This window comes from Wolffia australiana, chromosome 6, assembly GCF_029677425.1.
Source record: "Wolffia australiana isolate 7733 chromosome 6, ASM2967742v1".
In the NCBI taxonomy this organism is placed as follows: Eukaryota; Viridiplantae; Streptophyta; class Magnoliopsida; order Alismatales; family Araceae; genus Wolffia; species Wolffia australiana.
Genome location: NC_135840.1, coordinates 11,988,708 through 12,007,253, shown reverse-complemented (window position 1 = coordinate 12,007,253; position 18,546 = coordinate 11,988,708). Strand labels below are relative to the sequence as shown.

General features: G+C 42.9%; 1 protein-coding gene across 3 annotated transcripts; it reads left to right on the top strand.

Moving 5' to 3' along the window:
• Positions 1-487: 487 nt before the first annotated feature.
• On the top strand, positions 488-1,885 carry LOC144704317 (uncharacterized). 3 transcript variants are annotated; one of them, XR_013581789.1, is made up of 3 exons: positions 488-643; positions 1,001-1,083; positions 1,535-1,885. XR_013581789.1 is itself a non-coding variant. In XM_078576703.1 (3 exons), the coding sequence occupies exons 1-3, from the start codon at positions 512-514 to the stop codon at positions 1,609-1,611; spliced, it is 315 nt and encodes a 104-aa protein (XP_078432829.1). In that variant the 5' UTR covers positions 488-511; the 3' UTR covers positions 1,612-1,885. The 3 variants fall into 3 exon arrangements, 2 of the variants coding, with proteins under 2 accessions (XP_078432829.1, XP_078432828.1); XM_078576703.1 differs by having other exon boundaries at positions 488-735; positions 1,604-1,885; XM_078576702.1 differs by having other exon boundaries at positions 488-735.
• The last annotated feature ends 16,661 nt before the right edge of the window (positions 1,886-18,546 follow it).

Sequence of the window (18,546 nt, the reverse complement as noted above, 5' to 3'; positions counted from 1 at the left end):
CGGAAGAGCACGACACGGATTTTATAGTGAAAAAGAAGGTGCACCAAACAAATCTTAAGGCTTAACTCTCCAGCGTGAAGAACACGACACTGCTTTTATAGAGAAAAAAAAAGTGCGCCTAATTAATCTTCAGGATAAATCCACAAAATAGAGAAAAAAGAAGGTGCACCAAACAAATCTTAAGGCTCAACTCTCCAGCGGGAAGAACACGACACAGCTTTTATAGAGAAAAAAACACGTGCGCCTGATTAATCTTCAGGATAAATCCACAAAATAGAGAAAAAAGAAGGTGCACCAAACAAATCTTAAGGCTTAACTCTCCAGCGGGAAGAACACGACACAGCTTTTATAGAGAAAAAAAAAACGTGCGCCTAATTAATCTTCAGAATAAATCCACAAAATAACTTCTCTCGAGGGATAACCACAAAAATTTGTTTTATAGAAATTTTAAAAAGCGTTCTTACTAAATACTTTGAAGAAAATACGAATCGCGAGATTTCAAGCGTAGTCCATGGCGGGAGGAGGAGCTCCTCGCGCCATGAAGAATGCTTATCGATCCGGCCTTCTTGGAACTACGATTCTAACGGCGATCTGCTACTTCAATTCTTCTTTCGTGTATTTCTTCCACTTCTTCAGATTCATCGTAAGTTGTTTCGTCGCTCTCATCTCCGAAGAATCACCAAAATTTCTCGTCAACGAGATGTTTTTCCACAATCCACACAAACGCACGATTGGGTATTCTTCCAACTGCATTTCCAACGGCAATCTGCTCCTTCAATCCTTCGTTTCTGTATTTCTTCCACTTCTTCAGATTCGTCGTATATTGTTTCCTCACTCTGTCGTCCGAAGAATCCCCGAAATTTCTCGTCAACGAGATGTTCTTCCACACCAACGCCCAATTGGGCCTTCTTCCGACTAAAATTTCAATGGCGATCTGCTGCGTGAATCATTCGTTCGCACACCAACAGTGATTCATCGTATGTCGTTTCCACTTCTTCAGGTGTTCTTCCACACCAACAGCCTACGTTGAAATTGGGAATTTTGCGGCAAAAAAACTGTTTGAGACGGAGCGCGAGAATAAAGGTAATTTTGTGATGATCTTTAACTTTTATACAGAGGAAGAGAATTGGACGGAAGTGGGTACAATTAGAGAAACCGTAAAGGTTAAGAACTTGCGGAAGAACAAGGGCAGCGGCTCGATTGATCCTGAGTTGTTAAGATTTATGAATTCTTGGAAGATTTTCTGAGCCAAATGGGCCTAGAAAGCGAGTTAAGCCTAAAATGGGACCGATGGATAGTTTCAGATCGTCCCGGACGTGGACGATGGACGGGACGGGACGGGACGGGACGAATTCGTCCTGTCCGATGTTTTTCGTCCCACGATAAAAGAACGGTCCCATCCAATCATACCGGGACGATTTTTCGTCCCGTCCAGTCCTCCCCAGATGAATTTTCGTCCCGAAATTTGTCCCGGACGAAAAAAACCCATTTTATTTTTTTAATATATTAATATAGATTTTTTCAAGTTTTTTAGGGAATTACTGAGGAGATAAAACGCAAAGGAACATATGTACAATTATTTCTGAGTGGAGGCCATTTGCAGGCACGTAAAAATACAGGAACTTTGATGCAAAATTGTCACTGCGAGGCCATGTGGCAACATCTCAACTGTCGGATGTGAATCCAACGGTTTTCCGTCCAGATTCGTCAGTCCATCATGAGAGACCTCCGGACGGACGGATTTTTTGTCCCACAGGACGAAAACCATCCCGTCCGGTGGTCCCCGGGATGAATTTTTGTCCCAAAATTCGTCTGTATCCTCGGACGGGGCAATTTTTTCGTCCCACGCGTCCCTGCACTATATCGATGGACCCGTGTAACAAAGATTTTGAGTTAAATGTAATTGTTTGTTCACTTCAGAAAGAGTATTATATTTATTTGACTAACTTCGGTTGGATGTATAAATGAAATTTATACCCTTATAGATGAGATATGTAGATTATAACGAGATTTAGATACATATTTACAGATTGTGTAATTTGGATATTGTGATAGAAACCATCATGATATAAAATTATTGGAATCATAGTGGGATAAAATTTGGATTCAAAGACGATGGTTGATAATTGAGTTTGTATAGGTTTATAAATAATTAAAACATAGAGAATGTGAAACTTATATTGTGATAGTATTTAAAAATACCAATACAGAAAATATATCTTTTTAACTTACAATATTCGAGTGGAAAAATCAAAATTTGTATCAAATTTCTTATTACAATTGAGATTATTTTCAGAGATTTTCCTTTGGCTGTGTAACTTCAACACGAAACTGATAGGATGACTTATATAATCTAGTCAGAGTTTCATATTGAGATAGAACTGATAAGCATCAAAAATATTTGAGTTATTGTTTTGGATACTAAACTAGACTAAATAATTACACTATTTTTGTCCTAATAAGCTTAGCACAATAATGGGTTATATATATGGCCTGCAAACCGAAGTCATATTTTGTATCTTGTTTCAGAATTCGTTAGTATAAATCATATTTAATATTATGCACACTTAATTCATATTCTGAAACTCAAGGATAGGTTTAATCATGAGTGAATTATGCTGAGATGAAATATGGATAGTATTTATCTTTAACTCATATTTTAAGCATTCTGATTTATAGGATATTTTAGAGGGACATCCATATATATAGAAAGAAATAATAAATGATCATTCTCATTTATATGAAGATACTGCGGACAGACAGTGGATGCTCTTTAGGGATATAATTGATTAAATTGATTTGCATGAATCAGTGGATCATTTTATATCTAACTATTGACCAGGTTTAGTCATGTCATGGTTGAGTAATTTCTCTTCATGCCTAAGATATCAAAGACATTTTTTGGATGGAAAATTTTATTTTGAAAATGACACACCATTCTTCAATCATTAGATTCCAAATAGTCTAATCTTGGATGAAACAAACAGGTTTGGAATCACAACAGGTGTCTAGTTGAAGAAGAACAAACCAAGTTCACCATTTTAGGGTGGACCGACCAATCAAGTAGGATAAGACCCAAGAATTAAACCAGAACAGTACAAGAGAAATTTCTTAAATATTTATTCCACATTTTTTAGAAAAAGATCAAACATCATTCCCGCTTATGCTTCCCATCTCCCACTCCAACTTATTCTTCTCACTGCCACCTGGCTACTCTTCCCCCCTTCCTCCCCCATCCTAGAAGGAGGAACTCTAATGAGGACCATCTACTGCCGAAGACCCGATGTCAGCCGACATGGCAAGCCAGAGCCAACATCCAAGACCTGGGGTTCAGGTACACACCCTAGTCAACGGGGTGAATGGTTGAACTTATCTCCTTTTCTTTTTTCTTTTGAAATTACTTCCTACAAGTGCTGTAAGGAGGACCAAGTAGAGAGCCTGAACTTCTTCCCATTGGCCCTCCAATTCCATTTCATTGGGCCTCTTAAGTCCCAATTCGCTTTGGCCCATTAGGCCCTCTCAAAGACCCTAATCCTACCTATACAAAGGATAGGATAAGAAAGTTGATGGTAAGCTTGAATATTTTTTCTGTTGAATTGGGTATCTACCCTTCGTTCTCCTCACCCTCTTCCTCTCCCTTCTCCACCGATATCTTCTCTTCCCCCCCATCTTCTCTCTTCACTTTCACACCGATCTCTTTTCTCTTCCCTCCGGTCCTCTCCCTTCCTTCCCCACCGATCTCTTCTCGTCCCTCCGATCTCATCATTAGCTTTGATTGATTTCATCTTCACATCCTACAATCACATCATGTCTGTAGACTCTCTTATAACATCTTGTTCACGTCAGTCTTGTCATTATCTTGCTCATCATTCACCTTGTATGACTTGATCTTTACCTCACTGCCCTAAATTATTCTCATTACCATCATTTCATCCTTGCTCTCCCTAGATCTTCTCAAACTTAATTATTACCTTAGAGTATCTGATATCATCATTAATCATAGTAATAATAATCACTATCTTGCCTCCCATTTTCTCGTCACGACTCCATATTTTATATTTATCTCATATCATCACACTAATCACTAATTTAAGGATATTAAACCTTTGATCATCATTCCCCGTGGAGCCATTTGTACTCATCAGTAGCTTAATTTACTAATTCGATACATGCACATATTTTTCTGATATAAACTCAAAAATACCAACGATAAATTAAAATGCTATTTTTTAGCTTATCAGTTTGGTTCCGTACTTAAAACTGTGACCAGATTGAGAATCTAGAAGTATGTTGTTCCATATACAGATTGAGAATCTAAAACTGTAACTCTTAGAAGTACACATTCCATATCTTGTTCCACCTTCATAAATAGAACATATTCATTATAATGTACATGTGATGTTTATAAGGAAGTCCATGAATACACGATTAGACCTAGTGAATTAAAATGAGACCATAATACTAGTAAATGGATTTTTAGTAGAAAATTCATACACATTTTAGCATCATTATATGCATCATTTTACTTAAATTATCTCTATTCTACTATAATTTTACTCTGTGCATTATTTCATGAAAATTCTGAAAAGTTCCATATCTCATTTGAAAAATACTTATGACTGCTAAAAAGGGGTTTATTATTTCATTTGAAAAATACTGATGACCGTTAAAAAGGGGGGTGTTTCCAGAATAAGGGACCAAGCAACGGCCCTCAAGACAGCCGCCAAGCTAGCAAGCCCAATGGGATCCCTCTGGCTCAGCTGCCAACGAATTTTGTCGCACAAGGAGCCAAGAGAGTAGGCTAGTAGCGAGATCACGAGAGGCCCACAGACGTCAAGGTCACGCCCAAAGGAGGCCCTTTGATTGGCTGGTGGACACTAACGCAGACAGGGGACCATCCAAATGGACAAATCGCAAAGGGAGAAGATGATGGGGCAGCTGACAAAGGTTGCCCATGTGGCAAGAGGGGTACACCGATCGGTATGGGCCCACGACAGAGATTTGATCAGTCGTTGAACCATATTGATGTCAGATGTCATTGATGGCATCGTGTGACGGGTAATTCACTAAGTGAAATGTAACTACGTGGATGCAAATGACCTAGGTGGAGTGTAGGTGCAAGCCCAAAGAGTGGGAATTTGCCGAGTTTCGAGCTCCAAAGCGGGCGATCGATTACGATGATAGTGACTTCTGACCCTCGCCAGAGTGATGAAGGCAACTATGGCGCTGAACGGAATAATTCTGTAGGGCTCGTACATAACGGACAGGCTCAACCCGTACCTAGGAAGACGCTCGACTCATAGTTTTCTCAATAATTTTCTCTCACCTAATCTAACCCGAGCACGGTGGAGTGCAGCTGAATATAGTATGAAAGACATAATTAAACTTATGAGCAAGGGGTACGGCATACCTCGTTAGTGGCGGCATTCGTCATCGGTGTCTTCGTCAGCAACAGACCAGTACAGGCAGGTAGATGAATGTGTGCCGTTGGGGAGGGTCACGGCGAGGCTCAACTGGCGGCAAATTCATCTTCGTGTAGGAGCATGATCGTCGGAGGAGTCAGAGGCACGGAGAGCAAGGAGACCAACGGCGAGGTGGCTCAAGCGACGATTGAACTCAATGGGCATGATATCATTATGGACGGTGTGTGCGGAGACAGTCAACAGACACGAGCAGCGGCAGCAGAGCAGGGAGCTGGGCAAGCAATTGCAGTGACAATGTGGTCAGGTAAATAGATGTGACAGCATCTCGCTTTTGACAGCTGCAACGACAACTTCAAGCGACAGTAGTGTCAGCTTTGAATTACGACAGTGGCCTCTTGATTGGCGGGCACCCTGTTTGGTGTTGGATCAGAGGCATGTCGCAACAGGCATGTAGCAGCTAGGCATCATGATGCCGATGCCTTTGATAGAGGCCAACAATGCAGTCGCAGCCGTGGGATTGTCATTGAGCGTGGTAGCATACACAGTGTTCAAACGCAGATCAATGGCCGTCCAGATCATAGTACACAATGGCCAGTCGTAGACCTCTATCGTTTGTTGTCGGTCGTGGTTCACGATGACCAGTTGAGATGGTTCACCGCTGGTCGTAGGCCACGCGATGACCCACCATTATGCCGCGATGGTTGCAGCGGGTGTGGCCAAATGATCGCACAAGTTCGGTGCAATATGCATTCGTTGACCGGAGCGGTCACCCATCGACCAGATCTCCGCACACGAACACGCGTTATGTGCGAGCCGCGTGTAGGGCACGAGACCGTTGATCAGTTACTCGTCGTCTATGGAGAACCTTCCCGGCCACACGGCATAGAGAATCACTTGGCGGCGTGCCAAGATGGTTCCCAACAGAGACCAGTGGAGAAGCTATCGATCAACCGAAGACACTCATCGGGATGTTACCAGTGCGCAGATGAGCAACCAGAGGGGAAACCAGTGAGCAGCCGGTGGCGCTCAATGGGCGGATACTAGAGCGGAGGTGTTAACACCCAACGGTGCTTCCTTGTCTATTCTGCCTTCTCCTCTTTCCCCTCTTCTTTATCTCATGGTGAGAACCTGGAATTCTGAACGATAACTGCCAAGATACAATTTCAGATCTGACTGTGAACATGGTCCCCTTACAATGAGTCCAACAAGGGGATTCCAATAAGAGACCCCCCGTTTACAACATAAATAAGGAAATTACGAGTTTAAACCAAGTGAAAATAAAATGAGGTAGACGAATACAAAAACACGAGGATATAGATGTGCCACGACGCGTAGGTTGTACTCGTCATGATGAATACAAAACAGAAAATTAAACAAACGAAAAAAGATAACTAAAATGCAAACATGTGCTCTACCCGGGATACTTAAACTTGGGCATCTTCACTGATGCTTTGGCATGCCAATCGAGCTGGACACGGACCGGCGGTGATGCTGATGATGACGATGACAGCTCTGATGACTTTCCGTTGACGTCATTTGGTCACGCTCCATCACATATGAAGGAAAAATCAGATGGTGGGGGGATAATCTCGACATTCTTCACCCCGGTCGTCCTCCTCCTCGGGCGTTTGGCAGAGGCCACCAACAAGGGGACCACTTGCCGATCAAATGGCCCTATAGGGGTCAATGGATCAAGCCTTCCACTCTAAGGGGTCAAGAGAAACTCTCTCGACCCTTTGAAGGGGATTTTGGCATCTGATTTCTTATCTCTCGTCGTAGGAACGGAAATAGAGGCAGAGGTCCCTTATGATCTTGTAAGCAAGATGACGGCGTCGTTACATCGCTGGTAGTTGCAGAGGACTCAGGAAGGCTTCGGGGAAGAGCCAGGATTGCTTTATTCAATTGCAGCTTCGGATAGAAGAGAGGGGGAAGATGAACACCGACACTAGGCGGTGGCAATCGGCGCCCCCCCTCCCATTCTTCGATTCAGGGAAAAATCTGGTAGATTTGAGCTTTTCTCTATTGACCTTTGGTAGTTTGATACTTTATGTTTGATTAAAGGTTGTTCAATTAGAAATCTAGTTCATCTCAAGCACAATTCATCACCAGGATACAATTTGGGCATAGTATCGAACACCTGGTGTGTTCGATTAATTAGTCCAATCTATGGGTTCAAAATTGATGATGAAAAGATCACTAACTCGTTCGTTTGTAAGGTCAGTATGGACTTAATCAACAAATTGGTTACCTTACCAGTAGTAATTATTAAGGGTGGATCCCACAAGGAGCTAGGTAGCTAATTAGGATGAATTTCAATATGAATTTTAAGTTCCAGGATTTTATAAGTCTCTTTGATAAGGTTTTTATTTGTTAAGAGAGTTTATTTTCAGAGAAAAAACATGCATAGTATTTTTACTAGGTATGGAAATATTTTCATAAAGAGTCAAGGCAGAGAATATTTTTGAATTTTTTTCAAAAATTTGTATCTTCACTAGAGAGAGATAAAAAATTCTGAAGTTAATAAGATTATAATTCACTTATCCGGTTTAGAGTTGTTGAATTGGTTGATAGAGAGTTGTCTGAATTGTTACCGAACGATTCCCAAAAATTTAAGTGAAGAAAGAGTGGCATGCACAGCCTTTGGGAGCTCCGCCGCTGATTGCGCGGGCTGAAGTGCCCACTTGTGCACTGGGCTTTGTCATTCCGCCGCTAGTTGCGCCCATGGAGGTGCTCTCACCTTCAGCGGACCAAAACGACAATATCTGGAGTTCTAGAAGTCATTTTGACACATGTGAGTAGACGTTGGAAAGCTCAGGACATTGGCTATCTGCTTAAGTATAGAGAAGAATCTTAGGAAAATACTGGGAGTAAGTAGAACAAGAATCAGAGAAGAACCTTTTTGTCACACCCAAGGGGCCCAAGGTGATCTCTTCAGCTCCATACCAACTGGGTTCAAACTCTAGGACACTCCCAGAAAACTCCTTGCACCTCCAAGATGAAGGTGGACCCAGGAACAAGCTCAACAGATGGAGACAGTGGAACAAAGCAATACTCAATTATTGGATGCCCTCAAGGAGGGTGAGGGGGGCCCTTTTATAGTGTTACATGTGTTTCTTTCAGTCATACTTGGAGGTTGGATCATGGATAAATGTCCAGGGTTGAGTTCTTGAGGCCTAAATCCAGGTGATCAGACCCCAACCAATCAGATATTTCCCTCATGTCAAATTTGGAAGGAAAAGAACAAGTTGGTTTGAGTTATTTACAAATCATCCCTAGCCCTTGGATTTGAGCTGGAATGGATGGATGGATGGATGGGTTCCACCACATGAATCCTGGACTGGATCCCAACTCTGGACTCTCCACCAAATAATAACTGCCCGCTGGAGTCCTCCTCAGGTATCATGATCATCCTCAAAGCCTCCAAGGATCTTCTAGAAGGTTTTCTTCAAGCTCCTTCACAACAAGCCTATCGGCTGAGTCAGCTCTACTGAATAGCATGCATCTTTTTTTTTCATAGTCCTCTTGATCTGAAACTTTTTTCCCAAGCCTCAAGACTCATGACTTGACTTCCTCATAAATTTTCATAATTTTTATGACCACCAAAAGTCAACCTTTGACCTGAAAAGTCAACAGACTAGGGAAATTGTTAGATTCATATCCCACTTGACTCACTGAGCTAGTGGCGTTTAGAAATATCCTTGAAATCCTCTTAAACATTTATCCCAAACTATGTAACTTGGTAAAATATATGTCAGAGCATTGATGCAAACCTTAATTGAGTAGGAAAATGTAGCTTTTTTATCATTGGAAAAAGTGGAAGGCATGATCTCATTACTACGTAAAATAATAGTTGTTGGTAGCGTTGAACTAAATTTCAAGGCAGTTAGGATGAACAATGCATGAAAATGACTACCTTATTTGACCTTATCATCGATAATTCATCTTCTATTTCATATAAGTGCATTTTTGAAACCTTATTGAATGTTGAATCTATATCTTTATCTACCAGACTTATTACAGGCAATTTGTCAAACACCTCACGGGCATTTGACATAATTTATCTTCTCAATTCAATTTTCTAACACAAATCAATGTAATAAAATTACATAGATTATCACTATCGGGAATTTCGTCGAGCACCTCAAGGGCGTTCGACAGGACTGCCTGTTAACCACATACTTTCCACTATAAATAGATGTATAAAAACTATTTAAGGCATATAACATCAAAAAAAGTATATAGTTCTCTTAATTATTCCTCCTTTTAAGCATTTGGTCGAACACCTCTCGAGTGTTTGACTAATTCAAGTTTTACTCCAAACTTTGCCCCTAAAAATGCATATAAGAATATCAATAAAATTTAATACATACACATCAACATATAGTAACTACTAAACACTTTTAAATTTCTCTTATAACTACCTTTTAGTAAAAATATTAGTCATTGTTAAAATTCTTATTAATATCTTTACTACCTCTTAACTTTCTTCTAAGGTTTTCAAAAAGTGGTGTACCTTATTGCATCAGGTGACTTTGGCCACTTAGTTTCTGTAATGCATTCCAAATAGTTAAATATTATAGTATAATACATAAACCGCTGATCCCTCCTAATAGAGTTCACTGGAATACACTCACATTGTTTGGGTAAGAGAGAATCATGATAGCCTTTTTATAGCTTACTGCTAATCATGAAAACCTGATAATTCTAAAGACCATAACCTGTGTTTATATTGATTATTCTTACATTGTTTGCCATAAAAAATATTTCTAATGCAGGTCGCCATCTTATGATGCAGATAGGAGCATACTGGTAGGTGCCATGACAGCAGAATATGACACCTTAAGCCCTTTGGATTGTATCTGGAAGCTATGGAGGGGCTCCAGAAAATCTGAAGCTCTCTCTATGGTTCAGGGACCTGGAAGCCCAGGTAAGCAGCTTGAGAACAAGATGTAAGTAGCCCTAATTTGTATGCCATTTATAGGGACAAACCATAAACTCCCTTTAGCATGCTAAAGGGGGTTTAAGGTTCCCATAGAGTCGTCTCCTATGTGTAATTGTCTCCCATGGAAAAGATGATGATGCCCTTACACGAGAATAGCCAACAAGGAGACTTCTTAATCACAAGTCTTGCAGAATACATAGAGACCATATGTCAAATAAGTCATTTTTTGAACAAATAAAATTTAGATCCTTGAAGGTGTTGAAGTATTTGTTTTCAATTGTATATATTCTTTTTCAGAATTACCTTTATGGAAAATGGTAGCAGAGGGGTACAGTTTGATTCATTTAGTTGAAAAAAACCATAGAAGGAGACTTTAAGCATGTGGTCAAAATATTCATATTTAGAGGATACTCAAGAAGGACATCAAAATATTCATATTCGAAGGATACTCAAGAAGGACATCAAAATATCCTGATAGAATAGCATAATCTAGCCTCACTCATATAATAAGTATGGAAGGTGCTATAGCCATTAGTGTGCAGACACTAAGGATTGATAGTGGGTGCTTTATAGTGGAAAGGGTACACTAAATTGATCTGTAGAATCCCTAAATGGTATTTATCAAACTGTCAATCATGTTTATTCACATCATGGTCGTGTAAGTGGTCCTTAGACCTGATGATGTCGGACGTCGTCCAGTCGACACGAAATATGATGGCTCGGTACCAAAGATAGGTGGGGGTATCGAACGCTGACAGTGTCATCGTCCAACATATAAACCCTAATGGGTAAGTGTAACTACAATGCGAAAATGAATGTCCTACGTGTTGTACATGTAGGCTCCGACTCAAGGAAGGGGCCAAGCTCCAAGCTTCGACAAGTCGCCGGTGATGCAGGATGATAGGGTTGACAGGGGTAGGGTAGACTAACTCAACTAGGGATGGATAAAACAGACCACAAATCACACGATCGGATTCAAAGATTTAAGTCCAGTGTAAGTACTGATGTTGCAGCTGATAACATGCAAATTAATATACTTAATTACTGAATTATACATTCTATTTATGTGTTTTAATGGTCATATTTGCATGTTATCATGATAAAATACATTGAAATCAGTTAACATGTCGTTTTTCTATTATTTCATATTTTTTATCATTTTTTACATGGAATTTGACATTGTTTCAGTGAAGAAATATTTTTACATGATTTTATTTGCTTGGTTTAAGGTCAGTAAATCATCTCCTGATTTTTCTGAATTTTTCCCATATTTTTATGAATTTTTCTGAATTTTTCTGACCATTATTTAGGCAAGAAATGATTTTTATTTAATTAAATAATATATTGATTATTTATTTTGCATTTTAAATGCATTTAAAATGAATATCCACGTCATTCGCCCAAAATTCGGGCGAATGAAGGGATATATTAATTAAATAAGAAAGGAGAGAAGAGAGGAGAGAGATAGGAAAAGTCAAATAGAGTGATTAAAAGAGAGAGAGAGAAAAGCGGAAGACAGAGGAGAGAGAGTAGAGCGGCTAGAGAGGAGAGAGAAGAATAGATATTTAATAGGAGGAGAGAGATTTGAAAAGTCAGAAAAAGCGGCTAGAGAGGAGAGAGAAAACAAAGGCGGAAGAGAGAGAAGATAGAAAAGTCAGGAAAAGCGGCTAGGAGGAGAGAGATTAAAAAAAAAACGGAAGAGAGAGAGAATAAAATAAAACAAAGAGAGATGCATATTTGGTCGGTGGGCCGCGTGCAATAATTGCACGCGGCCACCGACGTATTTTGTTAAATTAAAAGATGCCAAATGGCGTCGATTTCCGCTTAAAAGCAATCAAACGGCGTCGATTTTCCGCGTACGCGGAAATCGACGCCGATCATTGGCGTTTATTTAAAACAATGATTTTTTTCTTTTTCTCTCTCTCTTCTAACCAAGCGAAAAAGCACTATTTTGTCCTTTTCTGTTTTCTTAAAAAGCAGCGAAAAAGTGCGGCCGACGCGGACAACGAGGGTGCACGTGTCCCGAAACACGGAAAGCGAGAAAATCAAGCCCAGCCAATAGGAAATTCCGATTTTTTAGAGAAAATAAAAGAGATCCAACGGCCCACATTTGATCTCACTAAAACTGCGATATCTTGAGATCTACAACTCCAATTGGGCTGAAATTTTGAGGGCAGGTTCGTCTTTTCCTCCTCTACAATCTGGATGGTTGGATCTTTAAATAGAGGTCAGAAAAAAGGCGAAATTCACTTTTGGAGGCTCTCCCAAGCAATTGGCCAGGAAGGACACAGGAGGCATTCTGGAAGTCGTCAGATCTGGATCTCTTTATCAAATTTGTAAGTTTCTGAATTGTATTTGATCATCTTCTAGAACGATTCGAAAACGCCTTGGCATGGGCGAAATGTACATGCCTTAGATTCATGTTTTGAATGCATCAGCACTTCTTTTTGATTTGGATTTGAGATCTGACTTTTGATAATTCATTCTTAATCATTTTAGGACATTTCTGCTTCATTACATTTTTAATTTAGGGTCGAAATTGGGGCTTTCCCCAATTTCTTCACTTTCTCTCTAGGTTGATTTGATTTTTCTCTCTCTAGATTTCGGATTTTATTGTTTAGGAATTTAATTTAATATATAAAAACCCAAAATAAAATTTGAACAGAAAATTCATCCATTTTGAACTCCAATTCAAAAATCACTTTCTTGATTATTAAATTCCCAATTTTAATTCTGAAAATTATTATAAATTTTATTAAATTGGGAAATTAATAATTTATATTTTTATGAGCTTAAAATAATAATAATATTCTTATCTGGAATTATCTGACCGAAATCAAAATTAAGTTTTACTTAATTTTGATTATTTTAAGAATATTATTTAATATTAATTGAATTAAATATTGCAAAATTCAAAATTACTTGACTTGATTCATAACAATTGTTTGAAAATTCTGAATTGTTGCCTCCTTGCGGATCGACCCCTTGCTTGCTCTATATTCTTATTTAGTAATTAAGGGAATTATAAATTTATTGCATAAGTCTAAAAAGCGCAACGACCACGTAATTTTACGTGATTTTTCGGCTTATCAGCAGCCCCTTTCCTTGTCGAGGGCGGGAGTACTGTCTTACAACCACTGCGGTAAAAACAAGGCCACAATTTCAATAAATTCAAATGGGCGATCGCTAGAAGATTCCAAGGCCTAATCAACTAATTGCTAGAAGATTCAAAATCCCAAAACTAATCCAATGGCGGTGGACAAACAATCGAAGAATACTGGACAAAGAACACTAGTACCAAAGAGTGTAGAAAGTACCTCGGCACTAGAGTAGTGTGTCATCACGATGCGTGAAATTCTCGACGCGTCGTTGGCAGGGGCGTGTGACGTGCGCTTCGATAGGGTGTCGCGGATCCAATTGCGCATTCATTTGGCGAGGGGTCAGGGGGGAGTCGCCCCCTTGCGGGGTTTGGGGCAACACCCCAAATCCTAAACGGTATGCGCGGTGACAAGTGGCTGCGTGGACGATTTGGGGTAGGCAGCTGTACACGAAGATGATTGCAAGCGGCGGTAGCGAGGTCAGGAGGCGGCGCTCAGTGCGCACAGCAGCGCGGGAACGCGGTAGGTGCAAGCCAGCAGCCGTGCACATGCGGGCGCAAATGGTCTGCCAGGCAGGGCGGATAGCCCTCCAGGGGTGGCGGTCGTGCGTGTGCAAGCACGAGCGGCGGTCACCCACACGTGGGCATGAACAACGGCCAGGCGTGCGTAGGCGCAGGCGATTGGCAGGCTGGGCAGATGAGCCTGCACGCAGCTGCGCAGGGAGGCGGCCATGTGCGTGCAGACACGAACAGCGAGCGATGATAATCTTCTCTTGATGGCAATGGTGGCAGTGAGCAGCGACGGCGGTGGCTCGGAAGGGAAGAGGGCTAGGGCAAAATTTCCTCAAGAAGAAAGAAATTTCAATTCTTAAGAAAATTCACCAAGTGTTTCTTACAACATTGGTCTATGTATAGGCCTTGGAGGAAAGAGAAAATAGGATAACTGTTAATTGAAAATTCTAATATTTAAATGACGATGGCGACGTGTCAATGTGTCACATTAAAGGATAGTTCTGAAGCTAGCTTTGACGACGTGTCATGACGCGGGATATCTCGTTTGAAGGTGGAAGCACGTCTAGTGCTAATGCATTTTTGTGGTCGCCACCAGCCTGGTGACGGAAACGGTGGCCTCCCGAACCTTGTCACACCGATGAGGACGGTTACAATCGAACAGAATCAATCCATAGGGCTCACACGTAATGGACAGACTCGTCCGTACTAGTAAGACGCACAAAATAAGGTTGTGGTTTTCTCTCAGATACCACTCTCACCTATGTAGCCCGAGCACTGGTGGAGTCAAGACGAAAATTTACTGCAAGAGATAATTAAACAAGCGACAGGAGAGGACGGTGTACCTCGTCGATGTGGCTCGTGGTGCAGAATTTGTCAATGGTCGGCAACGATCGAAGCACGTGGGGGCCGAGTGGCGCCACAGAGCGGATGGCGGCTCGAAGAGCAAAGATGATGCCGGAGTGATGGTAAAGGTCGGAGGAGGAGAGGAAGATGAGAACGGCAGTGGTCGTGGCTCAAGCCAGTAAACAGTTTTGCCGATGTGGCTCAAGGCGGCACAGCACCGACAAGATGGTCGGCTAAGGCAAACGGGGTGACAACGGACTGATTCACATTTGTGAGCAAATACCCGAGCAATCGTGCTACGGCTGTCGGGGCAATGTGGGGGCCTAAGAAACTCACACGGTCCCGTAAGGATAATTACGTCAGTAATTAGCATCCTGATGTGGTGCGAGTAGCTGTTGAGGCTCAACTCAATGGCAACTAGGGTTGAGCACTTGGCGTGCACGATGATGGCAGAAGGCAGAGGCGTTGACTCCCACAGGTACACCCATAACAACTCTATCATTGTCGGAGATTGTGGTCTGATTGTTCGGTCCCCGGAGGTGGGGCGGCACCAAACTCACAGAAGACAACTGGTCTGACGGGTCTGGGACAGCCGTCCGAGATGATGATTGGCTGAATTCTTTCGCGCCCACATCGGTCGGATCGGTCGGATCAGTCGGCCGAATCGGTCACGAAAGGGGGCTACTGAGCGATCGGGGAATCGGTTCACAAGGCGTACCTCCACATGATCGATCGGGGAGCAGCTGCATCCACAGACTCAGTCGGGAATGTTTGTGGTCAACCCAAAGTGAGACAGCGAGAGCTGGCGGCAATTTCTTGCGCCCTAGCGAAAAACAGCGGCCGATGTGGTTGCAAATTGACGCTACCAAATGATCAGGGGATTAATTCAACATGGTAATCCTCTATGAATGGCTCAATCAAAAGCATTCGATGCCGATCTGGAGTTGAGATGACGGGAATCAAATTTCACGAATTAGGCAGCAGGGATTCTGTAACAAGTGGAGATTTGCTTCCCCTATTCTTCCCGATCTTCCTCTTCTCCCCTCCCTCTCTGAAATCTCTTCTCTGATGAAGGGGGAGACCAGAGAAATAACAAACAACTTTTCTTCTTGTTCTTCCTGGTTTTGCTCTTAGCGCGCCCCCCTCTTCCCTTATAAAGGAGGAAGAAATGGGCCCTAAAGTGGGTCAACAAGGGGGAAGTCTGGTCCATTAAGGGGGCCTTATACAATGGGCCCCCATTACAAAGAAGAAAGGGGAAATTTAAAACATAAAAAGAAAAAGAGAAAGGGGAAAGGACTAGGGGCCCCTTCCCATGACGACGAAGACACACATATGTGACGCATCGCGCATGCAATGAAAACAAAATGACCAATAAGAAAAAACATAAAATACGACTAAGAAATGACAAAAATCAAAAGGTGATAATGAGCATGCTTTCACCCGGTGGTCGATAATGGTGGCCGGCGGTGTGGACGACGTCGTTGATGATCCTTGAATGTGTGCGCCATCACCTAAGACACCAAAGACGTCTTGATGGTGCATGCCATCAAAAGTCGTCATCGACGTCATCTACGCCGCGCGCCCTCGACGTTGAACACCCGGTGAAGCTGCTCAAATTACCCTTTCTATTTTCTCATCTCTCTCTCTCTCTCTCTCTCTCTCTCTCTCTCTCTCTCTCTCTCTCTCTCTCTCTCTCTCTCTCTCTCTCTCTCTCTCTCTCTCTCTCTCTCTCTCTCTCGCTCGCTCTCTCTCTCTCTCTCTCTCTCCCTCTCTCTCTCTCTCTCTCTCTCTCTCTCTCTCTCTCTCTCTCTCTCTCTCTCTCTCTCTCTCGCTCTCCCTCGCTCTCTCTCTCTCTCTCTCTCTCTCTCTCTCTCTCTCTCTCTCTCTCTCTCTCTCTCTCTCTCTCTCTCTCTCTCTCTCTCTCTCTCTCTCTCTCTCTCTCTCTCTCTCTCTTTCTCTCTCTCTCTCTCCCTCTCTCTCTCTCTCTCTCTCTCTCTCTCTCTCTCTCTCTCTCTCTCTCTCTCTCTCTCTCTCTCTCTATGTGATGTCGGACGTCATCTAGGACATTGTCCATTCGGCACCAAGTATGATGGCTTGGTACTGATAAGGGATGGTGGTATCGAACGTCGATGGTGTCGTCATCCAATAGGTAACCCTAACGGGTCGATGTAAGTATGATACGCAAAAATGAGTGCCCTACGTGTCGTACATGCATGCTCTGACCCGAGGGAGGCGCCAAGCTCCAAGCTTGGACGGGGTCGCCGGGTGACGGCGACGGTGGCCTCTCGAACCTTGTTGGAGCGACAAAGGCGTCTATGGCCGAACGGAATCTATCTGTAGGGCTCACACGTAACGGATAGTCACGTCCGTACCGGTACGACACTCAAGTATCATAGTTTCTCTCAAACCTCTCTCACCTACCTAGACCGAGCGCAGAGGAATCAAGAAAAACATTATACTGCAACAAGTAAATAAATGAGCAATGGTAGAGGATGGCGTACCTCGTCGGCGTGGCTCACGGTGCAAAAATTCATCAACGGTCAGTGGCGATCAAAGCGGGTGGGGCGGAGAGGCGCCAAAGAGCGGACGGTGGCTCAACGAGCAAGGATGATGCTGGAGCAACGGTAAAGGTCGGGGAGGAGAGGAAACGAGAGCTGCAAGGGTTGCAGCTCTAGCCAGCAACTGATTATTGTCGGCACAATGGTGCTTGTCGTACTACACCGACATGGTGGGACAGCTGCGGTGAGCGAGCGGCAATGAGTTGAGTCACCTTCGAGATGAAATACTTGTCCGGTTGCGTGATGACTTGCGGGTGGTGTGGGCGGTTGACCGAGATCACACAACACCAGGAGAACGCTAGCTCCAGGACAGTGACTCCCGGCGTAGTGTGGCTGCTTAGCTTCTCAAGGTCGGAGTCTTGGGAGACCGATAGCTTCTCACGGCTTGCTGCCTTCGGGCCAACGGTGGAAGGATGGTCCAACTCCTTCGGGCTGATGTTATTAGGCCGTCCCTCAGGTGTCGACAGCCACAGTCCAGTGTCTGGCCTTCTCGAGTTGGCCGTTGATGATTCCAGGAGTCTTAATGTGCCGGGCTGAAGGGTTGACAAAGTTGGGAGGAGGCAGCAAGATCGATCCCAAGGGCTTGCCGCGTCAACAACCACAGGACTGACTCAGGCCAGCCAACATCGTCCTCCCAGAAGACAGGAATCTTCCAATGGCCCCAATTCTTGCTGGTCGCCCTGGTACGGCGAGAATAGATCGTTAGACCCGGGGGATTCTGATGCGCTTGTTAACGTCTGTAGGCGGCTCAAGATTTCGTTCGTCCAGCGAATTTGACCAGCATTTTTTCCCCACACTGAATCATTGAGTCTGATTTTGTTCGTACATACACAGCCATGAAGAAATCCCTCCTTGCGACGGCATCGATCGGGCAATCGCCAAGGAAAATTCCCCAGCAATTGTAGCAGCCGTCAGGCAAACGGGGCTCAAACTTTGCCTAGTGAGAAGCTAATTCATCCACCCTGCGAGTAGGTTGTAGACTTCCCAGCGAGCAGGTAGTTTTCTCCTTCCTATTCCCCTACCGATTTTTCTCTTCTCCCCTCCTTTCTGCTATCTCTTCTCTAAAGAAGGGGGAGACCAGAGCGAAGAACAACGTGAACTCTTTTCTTTTACTTCCTAATCTGAATGTTTAGGGCGCCCTCTGTTCCCTTATAAAGGGGAGAGGTCAAT

Coding starts and splice junctions, on each gene's coding strand:
- LOC144704317 (XM_078576702.1), top strand. CDS start 512: ATGGCGGGAGGAGGAGCTCCTCGCGCCATGAAGAATGCTTATCGATCC. Junction 736..1,000: donor CCACACAAACGCACGATTGG/GTATTCTTCCAA, acceptor CCACTTCTTCAG/GTGTTCTTCCACACCAACAG.